The sequence below is a fragment of the Papio anubis genome, chromosome 20 (assembly GCF_008728515.1).
Source record: "Papio anubis isolate 15944 chromosome 20, Panubis1.0, whole genome shotgun sequence".
NCBI classification, from domain to species: Eukaryota; Metazoa; Chordata; class Mammalia; order Primates; family Cercopithecidae; genus Papio; species Papio anubis.
The window spans coordinates 20,534,967-20,558,113 of NC_044995.1; the positions used below are offsets into that span (position 1 = coordinate 20,534,967).

General features: G+C 53.4%; 3 protein-coding genes across 9 annotated transcripts; 2 read left to right on the forward strand and 1 right to left on the reverse strand.

Annotated features, from left to right (window-relative positions):
- The first annotated feature begins 2,621 nt into the window (after positions 1 to 2,621).
- On the forward strand, positions 2,622 to 6,539 carry TYROBP (transmembrane immune signaling adaptor TYROBP). Of its 2 annotated transcripts, none has more exons than XM_009194206.4 (5): positions 2,622 to 2,776; positions 3,173 to 3,205; positions 3,354 to 3,488; positions 3,674 to 3,717; positions 6,308 to 6,539. In XM_009194206.4, exons 1-5 carry the CDS (start codon positions 2,716 to 2,718, stop codon positions 6,371 to 6,373), a joined length of 339 nt encoding a protein of 112 aa, XP_009192470.1. In that variant the 5' UTR covers positions 2,622 to 2,715; the 3' UTR covers positions 6,374 to 6,539. The 2 variants fall into 2 exon arrangements, with proteins under 2 accessions (XP_009192470.1, XP_003915422.1); XM_003915373.5 differs by having other exon boundaries at positions 2,627 to 2,776; positions 3,671 to 3,717.
- Positions 6,540 to 6,671: 132 nt separating this feature from the next.
- Positions 6,672 to 9,245, reverse strand: HCST (hematopoietic cell signal transducer). Of its 2 annotated transcripts, none has more exons than XM_009194205.3 (5): positions 9,211 to 9,245; positions 8,303 to 8,406; positions 7,564 to 7,587; positions 7,040 to 7,171; positions 6,672 to 6,821 (listed from the first exon to the last, which is right to left on the reverse strand). In XM_009194205.3, exons 1-5 carry the CDS (start codon positions 9,216 to 9,218, stop codon positions 6,784 to 6,786), a joined length of 306 nt encoding a protein of 101 aa, XP_009192469.2. In that variant the 5' UTR covers positions 9,219 to 9,245; the 3' UTR covers positions 6,672 to 6,783. The 2 variants fall into 2 exon arrangements, with proteins under 2 accessions (XP_009192469.2, XP_009192468.2); XM_009194204.3 differs by having other exon boundaries at positions 6,672 to 6,824; positions 9,211 to 9,231.
- On the forward strand, positions 8,405 to 22,941 carry NFKBID (NFKB inhibitor delta). 5 transcript variants are annotated; one of them, XM_017952397.3, is made up of 12 exons: positions 8,405 to 8,744; positions 12,005 to 12,108; positions 12,293 to 12,353; positions 12,975 to 13,192; positions 13,793 to 13,938; positions 14,020 to 14,125; positions 14,313 to 14,459; positions 14,582 to 14,633; positions 14,726 to 14,874; positions 20,405 to 20,521; positions 20,840 to 21,004; positions 22,286 to 22,941. In XM_017952397.3, the coding sequence occupies exons 1-12, from the start codon at positions 8,645 to 8,647 to the stop codon at positions 22,337 to 22,339; spliced, it is 1,419 nt and encodes a 472-aa protein (XP_017807886.1). In that variant the 5' UTR covers positions 8,405 to 8,644; the 3' UTR covers positions 22,340 to 22,941. The 5 variants fall into 5 exon arrangements, with proteins under 5 accessions (XP_017807886.1, XP_009192465.1, XP_003915420.1 ...); XM_009194201.4 differs by lacking the exon at positions 8,405 to 8,744 and adding an exon at positions 10,168 to 10,383 and having other exon boundaries at positions 13,748 to 13,938; XM_003915371.5 differs by lacking the exon at positions 8,405 to 8,744 and adding an exon at positions 10,168 to 10,383.
- Positions 22,942 to 23,147: the final 206 nt, after the last annotated feature.

The following is a 23,147-nucleotide window of genomic DNA, read 5'->3' on the forward strand; positions in this document are numbered from 1 at the left end:
CTCCATCTCCTGACCTCGTGATCTGCCCACCTCGGCCTCCCAGAGTGCTGGAATTACAGGCGTGAGCCACTGTGCCGGCCTTCAAAAATGAATTTGACCAAGGGGCATAAGGCAGAGTGAGAAACCAAGGTAAGTTTTAGAGCAGGAGTGAAAGTTTATTATTGTTTATTTATTTATTTATTTTGAGACTGAGTTTCGCTCTTGTTGCCCAGGCTGGAGTGCAATGGCACGATCTCTGCTCACTGCAACCTCCGCCTCCCAGGTTCAAGCTATTGTTCAAGCGATTCTCCTGCCTCAGCCTCCTGAGTAGCTGGAATTACAGGCATGTGCCACCACGCCAGGCTAATTTTGTATTTTTTAGTAGAGACGGGGTTTCTCGATATTGGTCAGGCTGGTCTTGAACTGCTGACCTCAGGTGATCCGCCCACCTCGGTCTCCCAAAGTATTGGATTACAGTTGTGATCCACCGCTCCTGGCCCTTTATTATTAATGTTATTATTATCGTCATTATTATTATTTTGAGACAGCGTCTTGCTCTGTCGCTCAGGCTGGAGTGCAGTGGCGCAATCTCAGCTCACTGTAACCTCCGCCTCCCGGGTGTAAGCTATTGTTTTGACTCAGCCTCCTGAGTAGCTGGGACTACAGGCACCCGCCACCACACCCAGCTAATTTTTTGTATTTTCAGTAGAGATGGGGTTTCACCGTGTTAGCCAGGATGGTCTCGATCTCCTGACCTCGTGATCCGCCTGCCTCAGCCTCCCAAAGTGCTGTGATTACAAGCATGAGCCACCGTGACCAGCCTAATTTTTGTATTTTTAGTAGAGACAGGGTTTCACCATGTTGGCCAGGCTGGTCTTGAACTCAACCAGGCGTTATGCTAATAGACCTCACAATATCCTCACAAATATCCCAGCAGCCTGGCCTCCCTGCTCCAGTCCCTGCCTCCACAGTCTGCTCCGCACCTGCAGCCGGAGGGAACCGTGAACCCCTGAGTCAGGTCAGGGCCCTCTTGGCTCAGAGCCCTGCTCTGGTCTCCGACTGCCCCCTCGCCCACTCTGCTCCATCACCTTGGGTGGTCTGGTGTGCCCAGGAGGACGTACAGGGTCTCTTCCCTCCATGCTCGCTCTGGACACAATGGGAGAGGCTTGGGTTTTTCAGGGACGGGACTCAGACAGACCTGAACAGTGGTGACTGTGGCCTGAGCTGGGACCTGACCCTCCTCCAGGCTCCAAATATCCTCCCCTCCCCTCCCCCATGGGCCACTGGGCATCTGCCCTGTGACCAGAATCCAGTTTCCCCTTTTTTCTCCTGGGCCCAGGCCCAAGGAGCGGTGGATGTGACGTGTAGATGGGGGAGGGAGGCTTCCTGCAGCTGTCTCATCTCCCAGCACCCTAACCTCAGGTTCCTCCTGCCCCAGCCCCAGGCTCCAGCTGGGGGCTAGAAGTCCCCGTCTCCTTGGGGTGGCCTCCCTCGGGCCTTGCTCCGAGCCACTTCCTCATTCAGCAGGAGAGCCAGCCACCTGCCTCTCCCCAAGCCGCCAGCCACGCCTCTGTGTCTGTGCCACTGCCTTCCTCTCACCTTCTTTCTCAGCTTTGCCGCTGTTTTCTCCTTTCCCATCTTTCATCTTTCCCCCCTACCCCGACTCTCCCCTAGTCAAAAACCCGCTTTTGGGTCTTGGGTTCCATTTCCACCTTGATTTGCTGTGCAGCTTTAGGCAAGTGTCTCTACCTCTCTGAACAATGGGGATGATAAGAGCATGTGCCCCAGAAGGGCATTGTGGGGACTGAATGATTTAATGCTTGGGACAGAGTGCCTGCCATGTCATTAGTGCCCACATGCTGATGGCTCTTTTAATATCCTTTAAACAGCACAAGGTTCTGATGATTAAATGATAATCATCATAGCTGATGCTTTAAAAAAAACTGATGAGTGTCAGACCCTGTTCTAGGAAGTTTAATTCATTTAATCCCCACAAGTGTAAAAAGTAGGTCCCATTTTACTCCCAATTTTACAGATGAAGAAACTGAGGCTCAGGAAGGTTGGGGCTGGGTGCTGTGGCTCACACTTGCAATCCTAGCACTTTGGGATGCCGAGGTGGGTGGATCACCTGAGGTCAGGAGTTTGAGACCAGCTGGCCAACATGGTGAAACCCTGTCTCTACTAAAAAAAAAAAAATATATATATATAAATTAGCTGGGCGTGGTGGCAGACACCTATAATCACAGCTACTTGGGAGGCTGAGGCAGGAGAATCACTTGAACCCGGGAGGCAGAGCTTGCAGTGAGCCGAGACCGTGCCATTGCACTCCAGCCTAGGCAAAGAGAGGAAAACTGCATCTCAAAAAAAAAAAAAAAAAAGATGGAGTGACTTGCTCGAGGTTGCCCAGCCAGGTAGAGGCAGAGCTGGTTTCAATCAGCCAGAGGAAGGTCATGACACTGACCCTCCTGTTAAGACGATGTCTGACCCCTGATGGGGATGGAAATGAAGTTTGTACCTCGTGTACCCCTTGCCCTTCACGTCCAGTTGTTGGGGGGCTGTGGCATGGCCCCTGGGTGTCTGGGCCTGATTCTTTCTTGGGTGTTGTTTCTGTCTCTCCTCCCCTGTCCCCTCCTCCCTCTTGCCACCACCCGCCTCAGACTTCCTCCTTCACTTGCTTGGACGCTGCGCCACATCCCACCGGCCCTTACACTGTGGTGTCCAGCAGCATCCGGCTTCATGGGGGGCCTTGAACCCTGCAGCAGGCTCCTGCTCCTGCCTCTCCTGCTGGCTGTAGGTGGTGAGTTGGGGGCTTCCGCACCTGCCTCCCGGGTCCCTGGGCTCAGCTTGGGGCAGGGCAGGGAGCGGGGTGAAACGAGAGAACGAAAAGTGGGTGTTGGGATGAGAGCAGGTCCCCAGCCTTGGGGGTTTCTCCCAGAGCCGGAGCTCCCAAGTTTCGTCATCCGCTACAAGTAGTGGGGAAGAGACATCTAAGAGTGTTGCCACAGAACACATTGTGCAGAAGTAACACACATAGTCCAGTGGCCCAGACGCCAGCCCCCTGAGTCCCGCCAGACACACTCTCCCCCTTGCATACCTCCTGGCTGTCAGGATCCACCCTCCCCAGCTTCTAAACTTGCCTCCTCGACCCCCATCATAACTCTGTGCCTCAGTTTACCTTCTTTTTCCTCCTTAGGTCTCCGTCCTGTCCAGGCCCAGGCCCAGAGCGGTAGGCCTAGACCCAGCAGTCCCTCTCCCTTCCTCCCAAAGACCTCCCTGTCTCTGTCCCTCCCTCACCCTTTCCAAACCTCCCCGCCTCTGACCCCCTCCCCACAGTTCCCAGCGCACACTGACTTCCCCTGACCCCTGTGCTGCAGATTGTAGTTGCTCTACGGTGAGCCCGGGCGTGCTGGCAGGGATCGTGCTAGGGGACCTGGTGCTGACAGTGCTCATCGCCCTGGCTGTGTACTTCCTGGGCCGGCTGGTCCCTCGGGGGCGAGGGGCTGCGGAGGGTGAGTGGGGCTAGCAGGGGACAACCTGAGGACTTGCCTAGATGGGGGTGGGCAGCTGGGTAAGCTCCCAGATCTCAAACACCCAAAGGGATGGTAATGGAGGTGCTGATTTGGAAATGACAAAACACCCTCAACTCACCACTCTGCCTGTGTCTACACCTCACAACACCCCTCACCTCCAGCAGCGACCCGGAAACAGCGTATCACTGAGACGGAGTCGCCTTATCAGGTGAGAAAACCAGACTGTCCTCCTCACATTTCACTCCTGTCTGGGGATATCTGCCCAATACTCCTTCATGCCATCAGAGGGACTTCAAAGCCACTCTCCCTGAAGCACCCCCAAACCTTGAGGGCACATGGGACATCTGTCCAAAACTGACAAGCTTATGGTCAACTTAAAATGTGTGAAGAGGGGCTGGGCACAGTGACTCAAGCCTGTAATCCCAGCACTTTGGGAGGCTGAGGCGGGTGGATCACTTGAGGTCAGGAGTTCGAGACCAACATAGTGAGACCCTGTCTCTACTAAAAATACAAAATTAGCTGGGTGTGGTAACGCATGCCTGTAATCCCAGATACTTGGGAGGCTGAGGCAGGAGAATCCTTTGACCCGGGAGGCGGAGGTTGCAGTGAGCCAAGATCACGCAATTGCACTCCAGCCTGGGCAACAAGGGGGAAACGCTGTCTGGAAAAAAAAAAAAAAAAAAAAAAGGGTGTCTTTACCTTTGTACGTGCAAGCACAGACCTTGCCAGAAATCAGGCCAGGAATTTTCTGGAAGAAACCCAGCCCTAGGACGACTGATTTCTGGGAGATGCTCTCAGTAGGGCAGAGAATATCATTCAGCCCTACCTTGGTAACTCTAAAGGGAGGAGTCCTGCAATTTCTTTTTGGGGTTTGAGGACCCTGCATCCCTTTGAGAAACTAAGAAAATCTAGAATCCTCAGAAAAATCCACACAAAAAATACAGAATTGTGTATATAATCTGAGAGCAGTGTAAGTGTTTTTTATAATTAAAAAAAAGTTTTTTTGGCCAGGCATGGTGACACACACCTGTAATCCCAACACTTTGGGAGGCTGAGGCAGGTGGATCATGAGGTCAGGAGTTCAAGACCAGCCTGGCCAAGATGGTGAAACCCCATCTCTACTAAAAATACAAAAATTAGCTAGGCATGGTGTCAGGCACCTGTAATTCTAGCTTCTCGGGAGGCTGAGGCAAGAGAATCGCTTGAACCCGGGGGTTGGAGGTTGCAGTGGGCCGAGATTATGCCACTGCACTCTAGCCTGGGAGACAGTGAGACTCCATCTCAAAACGAAAAAAAAAAAGAAAAAGAAAAGACAGGGGTCTCACTATGTTGCCCAGGCTGGTCTCAAACTCCTGGTCTCAAGTGATCCTCCCACCTCAGCCTCCAAAAATCTTGGGATTACAGGCACAAGCAAGCGTGCTGGTTGAGTATTCTTGAAGCTCTTCGTTCTTTCTTTTCTTTAATTTTTTTTTTTTCTTGAGATGGAGTCTCACTCTGTAACCCAGGCTGGAGTGCAATGGCGTTGTCTCAGCTCACTGCAACCTCCACCTCCCAGGTTCAGTCGATTCTCCTGCCTCAGCCTCTCGAGTAGCTGGAACTACAGGCACATGCCACCACACCCAGCTAATTTTTGTATTTTTAGTAGAGATGGGGTTTCACTATGTTGGCCAGGCTGGTCTCAATCTCCTGACCTCGTCGCCCACCTTGGCCTCCCAAAGTGCTGGTATTACAGGCGTGAGCCCCCGCACCCAACCTTATTTTATTTTATTTTTTTTTAAAGTAGAGGTAGGTTCTCACTATGTTGCCCAGGCTGGTCTCAAACTCCTGGGCTCAAGAGATCCTGTTACCTTGGTCTCCCAAAGTGCTGGGATTATAGGCATGAGTCACCATGCCTGGCTGAAGCTCTTTTTAAAAACTATGGTGTATACAAGAGAATCTAGTCATCTATCCTCCTCTCTGTCAGTGTTCCTTTTTAACCCTTTAGGGGGTCACGAGATCCTCTAAGACCCCTCCCCTGAAAATGCATGCCCAGACTAGTCATTATATATAATTTTAGGGTTTCTGTGTGAGGCTTGCCCCTGGGGGCCACATAGATCCTCTCCCCACCCCAAGTGTGAACCCCGCTGTGTGGAGTCTGATGTATTGTGTGCAACCAGCTTTGCCTATTCACCTCACTTGTGGATAAAGTTTCTTTGTGAAGTCTAAGAATCTCAGGTTTGGCTCTGTGATATCCAGAAGACCGAGGGGCCTTTCCAGTTACTGGTGGCAGTGAAATTTTAGGGCAAAGCGTTACGCTTTGTATTCATGTATTCATTCCCTCTGTGGATGTGTCCAGCACCTATAAGTGCTCGATGCTGGGGACACAGTGACAGAGTTTATGTCATAGTTAAGACAAACTTGAAGCAAATGAACTAATACAATAATTTTGGGAGGCGCAGTAAAGGAAATAAACAGGCTTTTGTGACAGTGACTGGAGTGTGGGGGGAAGAAACTACAGAGGGGAAATTGAGAAATGCCTCTCCGAGGAGGTGACGTGAACTGAGACTTGAAGGGAGAGGAGATCTAGGGGAACAGAGTTTCAGGTGGAGGGAACAGCACATGCAGGGGCCCTGAGGCCAGGGCGCACTGATGAGGCAGAGGAGAAGGGGGGAACACTGAACGCGCTTGAATAAAACCCAGATCCCTTCCATGGCTATAAAGCTGAAGAAGCTGCCGGGGCCTTGTAGGCCACTGGGAGAAGGCTGAAGGCTGGATTTTATTTGGTGGGTCCCTTTCACTGATGGCCCCCATCCTTTTAGGAGCTCCAGGGTCAGAGGTCGGATGTCTACAGCGACCTCAACACACAGAGGCCATATTACAAATGAGCCCGAATCATGACAGTCCGCAAGCTGATACCTGGATCCAGCCATTCCTGAAGCCCACCCCGCACCTCATTCCAACTCCTACCATAATACAGACCCACAGAGTACCGTCCCTGAGAGACCAGACCTCTCCCCAATACTGCCCTCAAATAAACATGAAGCACAAAAACATTATGCCAGATCCTTGGGCTGATGGGATGGGGGACATGTGGGGGTTCCGAGGGGGCCTTGGATCCAGAAACAGTTCATGGGAGGGAGGCTTTGGGAACGCTGGGGTTCTTTGAGGAAGAATACGACTACAGGTGTTTCAATTGTTTTATTACAATCCAAAAGTTTGGGCAGGGGGTTCCTGCGGCACCACACATCATCCAGGATGAGAGGGTCGGAAGTCAAAGGTCCAAGATGCAGGAGGGTCAGCCCCTGCCCGGCATGTTGATGTAGACTTTGCCATCTTCTGGGGGTAGGGAAAGAAAGCATGAAGCCTGACCACCCACATCTCCACTTCCCTGGGGACCCCCTGCTTCAGGGGTTTCCTCAGGGGTTCCCCGGGGCACCTCCCCCAGGGTTTCCCCAGCACCTCCTCCAGGGCTTCCCCAAGGGCCCCCTCCCTGGGACCCCCTCCCTAGGGACACCATGCACCCTCCAGGCCCCGCCCATCCCTGCCCTTACCTTGGGCGGGGCTGCGGCGTGGGCGTGCGCACAGGAACACCGCCCCCACGATGAGCAGCGACGCCACCGCATCCGCTGCCACGAGGCCTGCCAGGAGCGGCAGAGAGAGGGACCCACATCCGGAACAGGAGCCTGGAGAGCGGGGGCGGAACAGGGAGACAGTCAGGCTCTGCGTCCTGGGGCTATGCTTTGGTCACAGGGAGACAGGAAGTCCCCTGTGAGGGGTGGGTCCCAGGTTCCCTAGGGTTGCGCTTGGGGAATGAAACAGGAGATAGAGATGCGGAGAGGCTGGGTGTCCCAGGACCCTCGGGGCTGTGCGGCGGGCACACGGGGGACTCCTGAACAGAGGCTGGGGGTCGCTGATTCTGGGACTTGGAGAAGGACACGGATTGTCTGATTTGGGGACGGGAGGTGGGATGGTGACCTGGAGAGCCACTGGGGTGTTCTGGGAGCCTCTGGCCAAGCTTCTGGGATGGAAGTGACACCTGAAGTGCCAGGGTAAAAAGCAAGGAGTGATCTCTCACCTGGGGTCGTCTGAGCTGCAGCCACTGTGGAAAGAGAAAGAAGGTAGATGAGGATGGAGAGAAGGTCCACAGAACAGAATGCTCAGTCCGTCGCGGTGGCTTATGCCTGTCATCCTAGCACTTTGGGAGGCGGAGGCAGAAAGATCACTTGAGCCCAGGAGTTCGAGACCAGCCTGGACAACATAGTGAGACCCCCATCTCTGCAAGAAATACAAAAATTAGCTGAAGGTGTTGGTTTGCACCTGTAATCCCAGTTACTCGGGAGGCTGAGGTGGGAGGATCACCTGAGCCCAGGAAGTCAAGACTGAAGTAAGCCATGATTGCGCCACTGCACTCCAGCTTGGACAACAGAGCAAGACCCCATCTCAAAACAAACAAACCAAAAAATATGGTGTACGGAAGGAAAGGTAGTGTCCTGAGAAGTAATCTCCATGTTGGAGAGATGGAACAGGGCCACATGGGAAGGGGACTCCCAGAGACATGGAGAGTGACAAGAAATTGGAATTGGCAGCAGAGACCCAGCCACGAGAAGGGGATGCTAACAGGCAGCCCCTCCAGAACTCCCTGCCTCACCTCCTCCCGCCCCCAAGGACCCAGGCTCTGAAGCCAAATGGATCTCCCAGAAGGGAAGGGGTGCAGGGAAAAGAACCCCACTTTCAGCACCCGTCCCTACAGACGTCACCCAAGCACCCATGTCACAAACACTCTGCCTACCATCCCCTGTAACCACTGGCTTCACCTGGGAGCAAAAGCAGGAAGAGGATGTGACCCGGATGGATCATGGTGGGCTGGGGTCTGGCAGGGGTCTGGTAGAGGACTGTGGTCCAGAGAAGTCCCGAGGAACTGTGGGGGAGCAGAGAAGTAGCAATAGCGGATGTCACCCTGCTGGTGTCAAGGCCATCTGCTTCCTGTGTCTGTTGAGGGGGTGTCTCCGTTATTGCCTTTGGTGAACTGACTCAGGGGGAGGGTCAGAGAGACCAGGGAGGCTGCTGGCCTGGCCAAGTGGGAATGACAGGTGGCCAGCGGTGCAGGCTAGGGAGATCTGGAAATATTTTGGAGGTACGGCCAACAAAATTTGCTGATGAAATGGATGTGGGTGTGTTTGAGAGGGATCCTAGACAGCCAAGCCTTCTGGCGTGAAAAGCTGAGAAGATGGGAGTGTCTGCTGGCAGAGATGAAAGGTGGGGAAGTGGGTTTGCGGGGAAAGTGACGAGGTTTGGGCACACGGAGTTGGAAATGCCTGATAATCTCCCTGTGGAGATGCTGAATGACCTCACTGCATTTAGGAGTTCAGGGGATAAGGCTGGTCTGGAGATGTAAATTTGGGGGTTGATGGCTTATGGATGCTACTTAAAGCCACAAGACTGGGTGAGATCACCAAGGAAGTGAGTGCAGACAGGATTCTGCCCCCATCCCAACACACACTGAATGGGGGAAGAGGAGGAACTCTGCCAGGGAAATGGAGAAAGAGGGAGTAAGGGAGGGGACACCGGAGAGCTTGGCATCTTGAAAGCAGGGGAGAGACCACCGTGGTGGCTCATGCCTGTAATCCCAGCACTTTGGCAGGCCAAGGCAGGAGGATCACCTGAGGTCAGGAGTTCAAGCCAACATGGTGAAACCCCATCTCTACAAAAATACAAAAATTACCCAGGCATGGTGTCAGGCTCCTGTAATCCCAGCTACTTGGGAGACTGAAGCAGGTGGAGGTTGCACTGAGCTGAGATCTCGCCACTTTGCCACTGCACTCCAGCCTAGGTGACAGAGTGAGGCCCTGTCTCCAAAAAAAGAAAGAAAAAGAAAAAGAATAAGAAAAGAAAAGCAAGCAAGCAAACAAGCAGGGGAGAAATAGGGCCAACGTGGTCAGTGCTGTGAAAGGTCACCAAGTGAAACTGACAGTGGCCTCCCACTGGAATGTCAGCTCCAGGGCTGGGAATTCCTGTCTACTTAGTTCACAGTACCCAGCAAAATGCCTCCTCTGCTGCAATGAATTATTTTAAATGATGCATGAGTAAATGAAACCAGACCTCTGAAAAGGGTGATATAGGGGAGAGGAAGAAATTGAGCCACACCCTATACCCTTACCCACAGGCCCTTTCTCTGGGAGTCTAGACCCCCAGTCCTCCCCTCCCTCTGGACCCAGTAATATTCTCCCTGCCCCCACCCCTATCTCCATTCCCACTCCTACCCCTACCTCCATGGGCAGGACCCAGGAGACAAAGCCTCCAGCACCCCCTTGGACAGACTCAGAAATCCAGGCCCCAGCCAGGCACCACGGCTCAAGCCTGTAATCCCAGCACTTTGGGAGGTCAAGGCAGGTGGGTCACCTGAGGTCAGGAGTTCGAGACCAGCCTGGCCAAATGGTGAAACCCCGTCTGTCCTAAAAATACAAAAATTAGTCAGGCGTGGTGTCCGGCGCCTGTAGTGTCAGCTACTCGGGAGGCTGAGGCGAGAGAATCACTAGAAAAGAAATCCAGGCCCCCCAGTATCCCCCTCCTCTTGGAGCCCAGTACCCTAGGCTCCTTCAGACCAAAGATCTGGACCCCAGCTCCCTCCTTCCCCAGGGACCTAGTAGTCCGCCTCCCAAGTCCACCCTGCCCATTCAGGGACTGCGTTCGCCGGAGCGCGACCCGGGGACTCCCAGGCTTGTGGGCGGGCCCTGCCCAGGACTGGGCGGTGCCAGAACCCCTAGTTTAAAAACTCGCGGGTACCGGACCTAAGATCGGGGACCCGGCGGCGGCTCCGCGGGGGAAACAGCGAGGCTGGCGCAGCGCCGAGGCCGCGGCCCTGGGGGCCCGCAATCCACGCCAAGGAATCCCCGAGGTAACGGGTGCGGGTAGGGCACGCTCGGCCCGCTAAGAGAGTGAGGGACTGAGGATCGAAAGACTCCCGAGGCCCTGAGGGACGGAGCTGGAGCGTCAGTCCTGTGTCCCAAGAGTGAGGGTCCTAGGTGTTTGGAGAAGGAGGGGATCGTGGATCGTGACGGAGGGGCGGCTGGGATCTCGGACTTCTGGGTCCTGGGGGTGCAGGGGTCTGGGGATCTAGGATCGCGGTGCCCCGAGGGTGAAAGGGCTGGGAGGTTGGACCCCTGGGTCCTTGGAGGTGCTAGGGGTTGCTGGCAGCCGAGACTCCTAACCCTAGAAGGAGGGACTGGGCTGAGCGCTGGGGGGCGTGGTTGCTTAAAATCGGCGCGGGTCTCGGTGGGGAAGGGTCCGGAGCCTGGCCTCAGGGCTCTACGCTGGGGGTGACCCTGCCTCTGCCCCGCCCTGGGATTTCCGGATCGCCACCCGTGCGGGGCTGAGCAGGAATTCCCCTTGCGCGGGGATTCCACGAGCGCCACGCTCGGCCGCGCACCCCGCCTCGGAGCAGGACACCTGGGGCACAGGCCTAGGGGGAAGGGGAGGATGGAAGATTCCCTTGCGTGAGCGCCGTGGCGTCATTGCGCCGCGTCCGGGCGGTTTCCGAGCCGCCTCCTCCCGCCCCCGCCCCCAGCAATCCCCGCTTAACCCTTCCTCCGCCGGAATTCAGGCTCAAGGGTGAGGGTTGTCTTTCTGGGTGGTGATAAGGAGTTTGGCAACCGGGGCTCCCAGGTCCTCGAGAGGAACGAACTGAGGGTACAGACTCCTGGGGCCTGAAAGCGAGACTGTATGGATGGGACTTTTTTTTTTTTTTTAATGGAGTCTCTCTCTGTCGCCCAGGCTGGAGTGCAGTGGTGTGATCTCTGCTCACTGCAACCTCAACCTCCGCCTCCTGGGTTCAAGTGATTCCCCTGCCTCAGCCTCCCAAGTAGCTGCAATTACAGGCGCCCGCCACCACGTCCGGCCAGTTTTTATATTTTTAGTAGAGACGGGGTTTCGCCATGTTGGTCAGGATGGTCTCGAACTCCTGACCTCAGGTGATCCAACCGCCTTGGCCTCCTAAAGTGTTGGGATTACAGGCGTGAGCCACCGCTCCCGGCCCAGGGCGATGCCTTTGACTTCTCGAGGAGGGGCGCTGGGGACTCCTGATTTCCGAGTCAGGTTCTAGGGCAAAAAAATGTTGGGAACCTGGATGTGCGTCTAGGGAGTGATGCCTGGGGCCCGACCCCCACCAACCCGCTGACTTCAAAACTGGGATATCTGGGGGTGGAATTTTTTTACGGAAGTTGGGTGGTTGCTGCAGAGGGGTGCCCTCCTCCCCCTTCCTCACTTTCCGCGACGCTGGTGGAAAGTTGGGTCAGAGGGAAAGTGCGGAGCAAAAGGAAGGAAACGGCGGAGGCGGATGCCCCACCCCAAATCTTCTAATGGCTTTGGAGGAGTCAGGCAGCATCTATGTGCCAGTTTTTCCGCGCGGGAGGGCGAGGAGGGTGCTCAAACCCACTCCCCCCGCGCCACCCCGGCCACATTTAGGTGACTTGAGGACCCTTGATGACTTCTCCCCCCCCTCCCCGTCCTCTCCCGCACAGTGAGCAGGGGTGAGCGCAGTCACTGCCCGACGCAAACCGTGAAGAAGCTTCTGGAAGAGCAGAGGCGCCGCCAGCAGCAGCAGCCGGACGCTGGCGGGGTGCAGGTGAGGCCAGGGGCCACAGCTCTCAGGAGGCCCCGTGCTGTCCGGTAGGGACTCAGTGGCTTGCCGGAGGCACTCGGGGCTGATGAGAGGGGTGGTCCTGACCGAAATGTCCTATAGATCCGAGACAGAACAGAGGAATCTGCCAGATAGTCACCTGGGTTCCTTTTTGCTTTTGTCTCTGCAGGGACAATTTCTCCCTCCCCCAGAGCAGCCCCTGACCCCATCTGTGAATGAGGCTGTGACTGGTAAGTTCTCTGGGCTCCCAGCCTTCCCATCCCCCTTCCCTAAGGGACTCAGACATCCCAGCTCTCAGAACTTTGGGACACCTAGGAGTCAGGCCCTCATTCTTCCCTTTTTTTTTTTTTTTTTGGAGACAGGATCTCACTCTGTTGCCCTGGCACTGGATGGAGTGCAGTGGCACTACCTGGCTCACTGCAGCCTCAACCTTCTGGGCTTGAGTGATCCTCCCGCCTCAGCCTCCCAAGTAGCTGGGACCACAGGCAATGCCACCTTGCTCGGCTAATTTTTTAAATTTTTGTAGAAACGGGGTCTGACTATGTTGCCCAGGCTGGTAGGCCCTCATTCTTGCTGGAACTCAGTAGCAGTCTGATTTCCTAGGTTCTCTGAGTCCAGTAGTCTATGCACATAGTCCTACAGAACCCCAGGGCCCAGGCTCCAGCCTTTTTAGTGCCCCAGGAGTCCAGGCCCTCAATTCCTCAGTGTCCTAGGAATCCAGATCCCAGGCACTTGGTGTCCCAGAAGTACTAATTCTCAGTACCTTGGGAGACACCAGGCCCTCTACCCCTGGATGTGAAGTCCCCAACTCTGGTAACCAGACCTGCCCCTGCCCCTCCTCTTACACGCAGGCCACCCTCCCTTCCCAGCACACTCGGAGACTGTGGGTTCTGGACTTAGCAGCCTGGGTCTCCCCATGGGCTTTCCAGACTGGGACCCCAACACGCATGCTGCCTACACAGACAGCCCCTACTCTTGCCCTGCTTCTGCTGCCGAAAGTTTCCTGCCTCCTGACTTCTACCCACCCTCGGACCCAGGGCAGCCGTGCCCATTTCCCCAGGGCATGGAGGTGAGATACAGAGTGGGTACAGGATGCTGAAGGGCCCCTAAAAATTTGCATTTGCACTCCTGCAGTATTCTGAGATGTCTGGAGCTCAGTTACGATCCACTTTTCCAGGCCGGGTGTGGTGGCTCACGCCTGTAATCCCAGCACTTTGGGAGGCTAAGGCAGACGGATCACTTGAGGTCAGGTGTTTGAGACCAGCCTGGCCAACATGGTGAAACCAAAAATACAAAAATTAGCTGGGTGTGGTGGCGCGCGCCTGTAATCCTAGCTACTCGGGAGGCTGAGGCAGGGGAATTGCTTGAACCCAGGAGGTAGAGGTTGCAGTGAGTGGAGATTGCACCGATGCACTCCAGCCTGGGTGACAAAGCAAGACTCTGTGCCGGAAAAAAAAAAAAAAAAAAATCCCCTTTTCCAGATGGGCAAAACTGAGGCCTAAAGGTCAAAAGTCACTTGGCATAGATGGGATACCCAGGGGCTCTGCAGGCAGGTGTGTGTGTGGTGGCTTGGGATGGGAAAGTTCTCAGCTGACTGGCTCTCCCCACCACCTGCACCCTTCAGGACCCCCCGGACACCCGGTTCTATGCAGAATCTTCCCTACCACAGGCAGGACCCTGGAGAGTTTCTACACTCCCTTCGGGAACCCCACAGTTCCCCGCTGTGGTCCCTGGACCATCGCTGGAGGCGGCCCGAGCTCACATACTGGCTTTGGGGCCACAGCAGCTGCTGGCCCAGGATGAGGAGGGGGACACGTGAGTATAGGGGATGGGGTTGTCTGCAGACTCTTGGCTTGGCGGGGGCTGTTCTCACGCCTGTCCCCCGTCTGTCCTCAGGCTCCTTCACCTGTTTGCGGCTCGAGGGCTGCGCTGGGCGGCGTATGCTGCGGCTGAGGTGCTCCAGGTGTACCGGCGTCTTGACATTCGTGAGCATAAGGGCAAGGTGAGGCCTGGGGCCTGAACTCTCCTGGGTTCAGGGGAGGAGGGAGCCTGGGGCCTGGACCCCTGGATCCTAGAGAAGAGGGGAATCAGGGGTTAGCTCCTGGGGCTGAGGGGAGACGGGGCTGGGAGCCTGGTTTTCCGACAGGAGGGAACCAGGAGCCCAGCCTGACCTGTCCTGTGACTTGCAGACCCCTCTCCTGGTGGCGGCTGCTGCCAACCAGCCCCTGATTGTGGAGGATCTGCTGAACCTGGGAGCAGAGCCCAACGCCACTGACCATCAGGGACGTTCGGTCTTGCACGTGGCCGCTACCTACGGGCTCCCAGGAGTTCTCTTGGTACGGCCAACTGGCAGGCAGGGGTTCGTCTGGGGGGTAGACTGGTTGCCCGGATTTTGGCTTCCAGGGTCAGGAGGCCAGGGGATAACTTTACCCAGCACTCTGTCTTCTCTTCCTCCCAGGCTGTGCTTAACTCCGGGGTCCAGGTTGACCTGGAAGCCAGAGACTTCGAGGGTAAGTTGGGTGTAGGGAGGGCTGGTGTGGTTGGTATGACTGGGCGAGCTGGGTGCAACAGATGCAAGTCCCTCACTGTCTCCATTCTGCAGGCCTCACCCCGCTCCACACGGCCATCCTGGCCCTTAACGTTGCTATGCGCCCTTCTGACCTCTGCCCCCGGGTGCTGAGCACGCAGGCCCGAGACAGACTGGATTGTGTCCACATGTTGCTGCAAATGGGTGCTAATCACACCAGCCAGGTGAGCTGGGATGTGGGCGGTCGGTCCCTGGGAGACTGTGTGGAATGGGGCCACTTTGATGTCCGGGAGCTCCAGACAAATGCTGACTTTGCCTCTTCTTTGCTGCATGCCCTTGAACATGTTACTTCACTTCTCTGTGCCTTGGGGCTTTTTGGTTGTTTGTTTGTTTTGAGAGGGAGTTTTGCTGTTGTTGCCCTGGCTGGAGTGCAATGATGTGATCTCGGCTCACTGCAACCTCCGTTTCCCGGGTTCAAGTGATTCTCCTGCCTCAGCCTCCCGAGTAGCTGGGATTACAGGCATGAGCCACCATGTCTGGCTAAGTTTTTGTGTTTTTAGTAGAGACGGGGTTTCTCCATGTTGGTCCTGCTGGTCTTGAACTCCTGACCTCAGGTGATCCACCTGCCTTGGCCTCCCAAAGTGCTGGGATTACAGGCGGGAGCCACCACGCCCTGCAGGGTTTTGTCGTTGTTGTTGTTATTGTTATTTGTTTGTTTTGTTTGTTTGTTGAGACAGGGTCTCACTCTGTCGTCCAGGCTAGAGTGCAGTGGTGCAATCTCGTCTCACAGCCACCTCTATCTCCCAGGTTCAAGCGATTCTCCTGCCTTAGCCTCCTGAGTAGCTGGGACTGTAGGCGCATGCCACCATGCCTGGCAATTTTTTTTTTTTTTTTGTATTTTAGTAGAGGTGGGCTTTCATCGTGTTGGCCAGGCTGGTCTCAAACTCCTGACCTCAAATGATCCCCCCACCTTGGCCTCCCAAAGTGCTGGGATTACAGGCATGAGCCACCATACCCGGCCCCTAGTTGTTAACTGGGAATAATATTACTGACCTTAGGGTATGTTATCAAGCACTTAGTTTTCATTCATCAAGCACTGAGTTTCAGATTAGCTTATTGAAACCTCACAAACACCCTTTGACATGTGTACTCTTTCTATTTTCTCTATTTTACTGATAAGGAAACTGAGGCACGGGAAATCAAAAATCTTTTTTTTTTCTTTTTGAGACAGAGTTTTGCTCTTGTCGCCCAGGCTGGAGTGCAATGGTGCAATCTCGGCTCACTGCAACCTCCGCCTCCTGGGTTCAAGCGATTCTCCTGTGTCAGCCTCCCGAGTAGCTGGGATTACAGGTTCCCACCACCACACCCAGCTAATTTTGTATTTTTAGTAGAGACAGGGTTTCTCCATGTTGGCCAGGCTGGTCTCGAACTCCTGACCTCAGGTGATCGTCCTGCCTTGGCCTCCCAAAGTGCTGGGATTACAAGCGTGAGCCACTGCACCTGGCCTCAAAAATCTTTTTGAGACAGGGTCTCACTCTGTCACTCAGGCTGGAGTGCAGTGGCATGATCACAGCTTATTGCAGCCTTGACCTTGTGCACTTAAGTGATCCTCCCACCTCAGCCTCCCAAGTAACTGTGATCACAAGCATGCACCACCACCCCTGGCTACTTTTTTGTAGAGGTAAGGTCTAACTATGTTGGCCAGGCAGGTCTCAAACTCCTGAGCTCAAGCAATCCTTCCACCTCTGCCTCTGAAAGTGCTGGGATTACAGTTGTGATCCACTGCACCCAGCCTAAAAAATCTTACAGCTTGTGAATGTCAGAGATGGAATTAGAACCCAGGTAGTCTGACTTTAGGACCTAGCTTTTAATTATGTTCTATTCCTTTCTTGTGACAGTAGCTCCTTCATAGGCTGGCTGAGATAATTAAACATCCACAAAAAATGTTTATTTATTTATTGAGATGGAATCTCACTCTGTCACCCAAGCTGGAGTGCAGTGGTGTGATCTCAGCTCACTGCAACCTCTGTCTCCCGGGTTCAAGCGATGCTTCTGCCTCAGCCTCCTGAGTAGGTGGGACTACAGTCATGCACCACCACGCCCGGCGATTTTTTTGTATTTTTAGTGGAGACAGGGTTTCACTATGTTGGCCAGGCTGGTCTCAAACTCCTGACCTCAGGTGATCCGCCCACCTTGGCCTCCCAAAGTGCTAGGATTACAGGCATGAGCCACCACGCCCAGCCAAAACATATTTTTTTAGTTAAAGAATATTGAACACCAATAAAATATAGAAAATTGTAGAATGAACTCCTTGTGTCCAACATCAGTAACCAGCGACTCATGGCCAGCCTTGCCCCCATCCACTCTCTCACTGTCATGTGATTTTTTTTTTTTTTTTGACGGATCTCGCTCTGTCACCCAGGCTGGAGTGCAGTGGCATGATCTCAGCTCACTGCAAGCTCCACCTCCAGGGTTCACACCATTCTCCTGCCTCAGCCCCCCGAGTAGCTGGGACTACAGGCACCCGCCACCATGCCCAGCTAATTTTTTGCATTTTTAGTACAGATGGGGTTTCACCGTGTTAGCCAGGATGGTCTCGATCTCCTGACCTCGTGATCCGCCCGACTTGGCTTCCCAAAGTGCTGGGATTACAGGCATGAGCCACCACGCCCGGCCTCTCACTTTCGTGTGATTTTTAAGCAAATTCAAACACATTTTTTTTTCAATAAATATTTGTATATCTTTAAAGAATAGCGGTGTTTAGCAGAGTTAGCTAGATGGTGGGGATGGACTGTAGGAAGAACAGGCATGGCTGAGTAGAGACAAGATAAGGCATTATTAGCGGGGTCTGGAAATGAATGATGGCAATCTAGGCTCTTAATGGTTGCAAAGTAGAGCTAAGTGATCATTTGGGCAATACAGAGAAGGTGGAATTGATACTTTGGTAATTCATTCCTTTCTTCACTCAGAATTTTGGACACGTATGATGTGGCTACCAGTGTGCTGTGATGGGGCATAAAGTTGCTTTTTGTTTGTTTGTTTTTTAGAGACAGGGTCTGGCTTTGTCACCCAGGCTAGAGTGCCATGGTGCTATCACGAATCACTGAAGCCTCGACCTCCCGGCCTCAAGCATTCCTCCCACCTCAGCCTCCCAAGTAGCTGGGACTACAGGCATGAGCCACCTCACCCGGCTAATTGTTTTCTATTTTTTGTAGAGATGGGGTCTTGCTATGTTGCCCAGGCTGGTCTCGAACTCTTGGGCCCAAGTGACCCCCCAGCCTTGGCCTCCCAAGTGCTGGGATTACAGGTGTGAGCTGCTGTGCCCAGCTACCTATCATGTTTTAATAAGAAAAGACCACTCTCTTGTACTTTTAGACATTACAATTTAATCGAAAAGAGAGGAGATGATAAGTAAACAAAGAACTGAACATAATTACAAATCGGGATGAGAGCTGCCTCGGAAATATAGGAGCTCCTAGACAATGAAAAGACTGGCTTTATGTTGGATGCGGGGCTCACGATGAAGGTCATTCTGAGGAAATTACATTTAAGTTGAGTGAGAGATGATGAAGAGGAAGAATTAACTGTGTGGTAGGGTTCTGGGAGAACTCAGAAATCAGGGAGTATTTCTCTGAAAACAGGACAAATAAATTTTTCTTTCTTTTTTTTTTTTTTTGAGATGGAGTCTCGCTGTCACCCAGGCTGGAGTGCAGTGGTGCAGTCTCGGCTCACTGTAACCTTCCGGGTTCAGGTGATTCTCCTGCCTCAGCCTCCCGAGTAGCTGGGACTACAGGCGTGTGCTATCACACCCCTCTAAGTTTTGTATTTTTAGTAATAATAACAAATAAATTTAAAAAAAAATAAAGATGGCTGGGTGCGGTGGCTCATGCCTGTAATCCAAGCACTTTGGGAGGCCCAGGTGAGTGGATTGCTCGAGCTCAGGAGTTCGAGACCAGCCTCGGCAACATAGGGAGACCGCATCTCTACAAAAAAATACAAAAATTAGCTGGGCTTGTTGGCACGTGCCTGTGGTCCCAGGTACTCAGGAGGCTGAGGTGGGAGGATCACCTGAACCTGGGGAGGTCAAGGCTGCAGTGAGCCATGGTGTTGCCACTGCACTCCAGCCTGGGCGACAGAGCAAGACCCTGTCTCTCAACAACAACAACAATAGTAATAATAATAATAAAAGATAAGAACTCTTCCCCTGTAATCCCAGTGCTTGGGGAGCCTAAGGTGGGAGGATCACTCGAGCCCAGTAAGTTGAGGCTGCAGTGAGTCATGGTCACACCACTGCACTCCAGCCTGGGCAACAGAGCGAGACCCCGTCTCAGAAAACAAACAAAAAAAATAACTTTTATATTTTGAGACGGAGTCTTGCTCTGTTGCCCAGACTGGAGTGCAATGGTGTGATATTGGCTCACTGCAACCTCTGCCTCCCACGTTCAAGCTATTCCTGTGCCTCAGCCTCCCAAGTAGGTGGGATTATAGGCACGTGCCACCACGCCTGGCTAATTTTTGTATTTTTAGTAGAGACGGTTTCACCATGTTGGCCAGGCTGGTCTCAAACTCTTGACCTCAAGTGATCCGCCTGCCTTGGCCTCCCAAAGTGCTGGGATTACAGACACGAGCCCCTGTGCCCTTCAAAAAAAAAAAAAGAACTTTTTAAACCTCAGTATCATTACTCTGTCTTTAAAAAATTAAAGATTTTCTTGCAATACCAAATACCCTGGCTGTAGTCAGATTTGCTTTTGGCTATAAAATGATAATTTTTTTCATTAAAAAATAAATCAAGATCCAAGTAAGCACACATATTATGATGTTACATCTTTTCAAATCACTCTTAATCTAGAGCTTTGGTTTTGTCTTCATTTTTTGGATGAGCAAACTAGGTGGTTTTGCCCTGTTATCAGCACATAAAATGTTTAACATTCATTATCATTTGCAAACTCCTTAAAGACACATAAAAAGGTTTCATTTTAGAAAAGGTCTTTTATTTTCCCCCAAATATGATGGGAACAGCTCAATATTGTGGTGCAGTATTGCAATATTAGCTAGTCCACTGATGAATGCTGCCAACTCCTGTGCTTGTAGATAAAGTACAGTCTGTGTGGGTCGGGATGCAGTTTAATGTGTTGAATGGAGGGCAGGTAGCCAAGGCAGTTGCTTTGAAGAACTGGAAAAAGAATCTCTTTCCCAGACACTGGTGTGAAAATTGTCATAAGAAATGTACAGTTCTGGGAGGTGTATGGTGTGAATGGTACACCCTGAGACGGGTGTTGTGCAGTGCACAAGACATACAACTGAATAAGGCACTCTTGGTGGGGCTTGCAGAGGAGGGCCAGCATCCTATTTACTTATTTATTTATTTATTTATTTATTTTGAGATAGAGTGTCACTCTGTCACCCATGCTGGAGTGTAGTGGCATGGTCATGGCCCACTGCAGCCTTGAACTCCTAGGCTCGAATGATCCTCCTGCCTCAGCCTCCCAAGCAGCTGGGGCTACAGGTGCGCACCAGCACACCTGGCTAATTTTTCTATTTTTTGTAGAGATGAGGTCTTGCTGTGTTGTCCAGGCTGGTCTCCAGTTCCTGGCCTCAAGTGGTCCTCCTTCTTCAGCCTCTCAAAGTGCTAGGATTACAGGTGTGAACCACTGCACTCCGCCAAGGATCAGGGTGTCTAAAGGCTCCTGGATTCAGTGGGAAGGTGCGTGGGTGTGAGGCTGGCCCTGACCTCTGCCATTCCCCTCCCCCTAGGAGATCAAGAGCAACAAGACAGTTCTGCACTTGGCCGTGCAGGCTGCCAACCCCACTCTGGTTCAGCTGCTGCTGGAGCTGCCCCGGGGAGACCTGCGGACCTTTGTCAACATGAAGGTGGGAGCTGGGGCTGGGAAGTGCAGTTTGTGTGGGTTACAGTAGAGGGGCAATGGGATGTTAGGGGTCCTGGGAGCTGTGGACATGGAGGGGACGATGTGTGGGATTTGCAGGGGAATGTGTAGGAAGCAGACATAGATTGCCCCGGAATGTGTAGGCCATGGACACAGGGATGCGTGCAGCGTGGCTGTGGCTGGGGGAGGTCTGGGATGTGAAAGCACAAGTACAGGACGTGGACAAGGCAGAAATTGAAGTGCAGTTTAGAGGTCTGGGCCAGCCGAGCCCAGATCCCCATCAGCCCTCCCCTTACTTTTCCAGGCCCACGGGAACACAGCCCTCCACATGGCGGCTGCCCTGCCCCCTGGGCCGGCCCAGGAGGCCATCGTGCGGCACCTGTTGGCAGCTGGGGCTGACCCCACACTGCGCAACCTGGAGAATGAGCAGCCTGTTCACCTGCTGCGGCCCGGGCCGGGCCCTGAGGGGGTGAGTAAGCACTGAGCCTGCCTGTAGAGTGGCCTCTGAGCTCTCGGGCGCGGGATGACCTCCCTGCCCACCCAGTGCTCACTTTCAGAGAATGACTTCTAATCTCGGAAGGTGACTTCAGCCCTCAGGCAACTCTGACTCTATAATGTGCCTCTGACCTCAATGTTTCATCCCTTACCCAAGAATGGTGACTTCTCTGATCTCTACCCCAACCCTGACCTCACAGTGTGACCTGTACTCCCAATCCTGAATCTTGCTTGACCTCAAGGTGTGACCTTTGATCCCCAAGTGTGACCTCCTGTCCCCTTCCCCTTAACCTTGGCTCCTGACCTCAGATGTGACTTTTGACCTCTTACCTGTTCCCTTCAATTCCCTCTCATTGCTCACCCCCAGGTGGGAACCCCCAGCCAGTAGCCCCTTTCCCTTCACTGAAGTTCTGCTTCCTGACCCTTTCTCAGTGTATGAACCCAGGTCTTGACCTTCTTCCCACATCTTTATTTTTATTTTTATTTATTTATTTATTTTGAGGCAGTGTCTTGCTCTGTTGCCTAGGCTGGAGTGCAGTGGCATGATCACAGCTCACTGCAGCCTCGAGTTCCTGGGCTCAGGGATCCTCCCACCTCAGCCTCTCTAGTTGCTGGAACTACAGGCAGGCAACACCACACCCAGCTAATTTTGTTTTTTTTTTTTTTGAGATGGGATCTCACATGTTGTCCAGGCTGGTCTCAAACTCCTGGCCTCAATTGATCCTCCCACCTTGGCCTCCCAAAGTGTTGGGATCACAGGCATGAACTATCACTCTCCCAGCCTCCTTCCCTAATCTTTTTTTTTTTTTTTTTTTTTTTTTTGGCGACAGAGTCTTGCTTTGTCACCCAGGCTGGAGTGCAGTGGTGCAATTTTAGCTCACTGCAAGCTCTGCCTCCCAGGTTCACGTGATTCTCCTGCCTCAGCCTCCCAAGTTGGGACTAAAGGCACACGCGCCACCATGCCTGGCTAATTTTTGTGTCTTTGGTAGAGGCGGGGTTTCGCCATGGTGGCTGGGCTGGTCTTGAACTCCTGACCTCAGGTGATTTGCCCACCTTAGCCCCACAAAGTGCTGGGATTACAGACGTGAGCCACTGCACCTGGCTCTTCCAAAGTCTTGACTCTGGACCTCTGACCTGCAAATCCAATGGGCCCCGCTCAACCTCTCTTCTCTAACCCCTCCCTCTGCATGGCGTGCCTTCCCCACCTCTGCTTCCAACCTGACAGACTTCTCTCCCTCTTTTGCCTTGTCTACAGCTCCGGCAGCTGTTGAAGAGGAGCCGTGTGGCGCCGCCAGGCCTGTCCTCTTAGGACTCAAACCCAGACCCTGGACTGATTTTCCAGTCCCCACCGTCCTGCGGGACAGCCAGCGTATGCTAATGTTGCAAAACCATGATAATGTATGTGGAATATCCTGCCATTGGGGTCTTACATTAAAACCCCAGAATGGCTGCAGAGGGGTGAACAGGCCCCAATATTTGGGGTGCTGTGATACCCCTCTTCTACCCACAAGGAGCCCTGTTGATGATTTCTGTGAAATCGAGGCCCCTTGTTTGTTTCTGTGAAACACCCTGCACCCTTAGTCCTTTCCCCGCTGAGATCCTTCGGGTTCTCTCCCGTAACTCAGCTCTTCGTTCCCAGAAACCCAAATGTAATCCCCCTACGCGGTGCTTGGGGCATCAATACCGTCTCAATAAAGCTCTTACGATGGCCTCCTCGCCCTCCCCAGGACCCACACCCTTTGGGTCCTCACCCTGAGACAGGAGGGACCCTCTGAGATCAGGGACCCTTAGGTCCCACTGCTCTCTGATTCAGAACTCAGCTGGGCCCCGTTCCAGACCCCAGCATTCCTGGTCACTTTCTCCCTAATCTGAGCATCTCTCAAGCTCTTTATTAAACTCAATTTGGGTCAGGTGTGGTGGTTCATGCCTATAATCCTAACACTCTGGGAGGCCGAGGCGGGTGGATCAGTTGAGGTCAGGAGTTTGAGACCAGCCTGGCCAACATGGTGAAACCCTGTCTCCACTAAAAATACAAAAAAAATTAGCTGGACATGGTGGTATGCACCTGTAGTCCCAGCTACTTGGGAGGCTGAGGCAGGAGAATTGCTTGAACCCAG

What these genes read in the sequence shown, in the direction of transcription:
- TYROBP (XM_003915373.5), top strand. Translation starts at nt 2,716, where the DNA reads ATGGGGGGCCTTGAACCCTGCAGCAGGCTCCTGCTCCTGCCTCTCCTG. An exon ending in GGGGCGAGGGGCTGCGGAGG is followed by an intron (nt 3,489 to 3,670) that starts GTGAGTGGGGCT and finishes CCTCACCTCCAG; the next exon opens with CAGCGACCCGGAAACAGCGT. An exon ending in AGACGGAGTCGCCTTATCAG is followed by an intron (nt 3,718 to 6,307) that starts GTGAGAAAACCA and finishes CCATCCTTTTAG; the next exon opens with GAGCTCCAGGGTCAGAGGTC.
- NFKBID (XM_017952397.3), top strand. Translation starts at nt 8,645, where the DNA reads ATGAAATGGATGTGGGTGTGTTTGAGAGGGATCCTAGACAGCCAAGCC. An exon ending in TGTGAATGAGGCTGTGACTG is followed by an intron (nt 12,354 to 12,974) that starts GTAAGTTCTCTG and finishes TCTTACACGCAG; the next exon opens with GCCACCCTCCCTTCCCAGCA. An exon ending in CATTTCCCCAGGGCATGGAG is followed by an intron (nt 13,193 to 13,792) that starts GTGAGATACAGA and finishes TCCCTACCACAG; the next exon opens with GCAGGACCCTGGAGAGTTTC.
- HCST (XM_009194204.3), bottom strand. An exon ending in CTTCCTGCTTTTGCTCCCAG is followed by an intron (nt 7,588 to 8,302) that starts GTGAAGCCAGTG and finishes CTCTTTCCACAG; the next exon opens with TGGCTGCAGCTCAGACGACC. An exon ending in ACGCCGCAGCCCCGCCCAAG is followed by an intron (nt 6,825 to 7,039) that starts GTAAGGGCAGGG and finishes CCCTACCCCCAG; the next exon opens with AAGATGGCAAAGTCTACATC.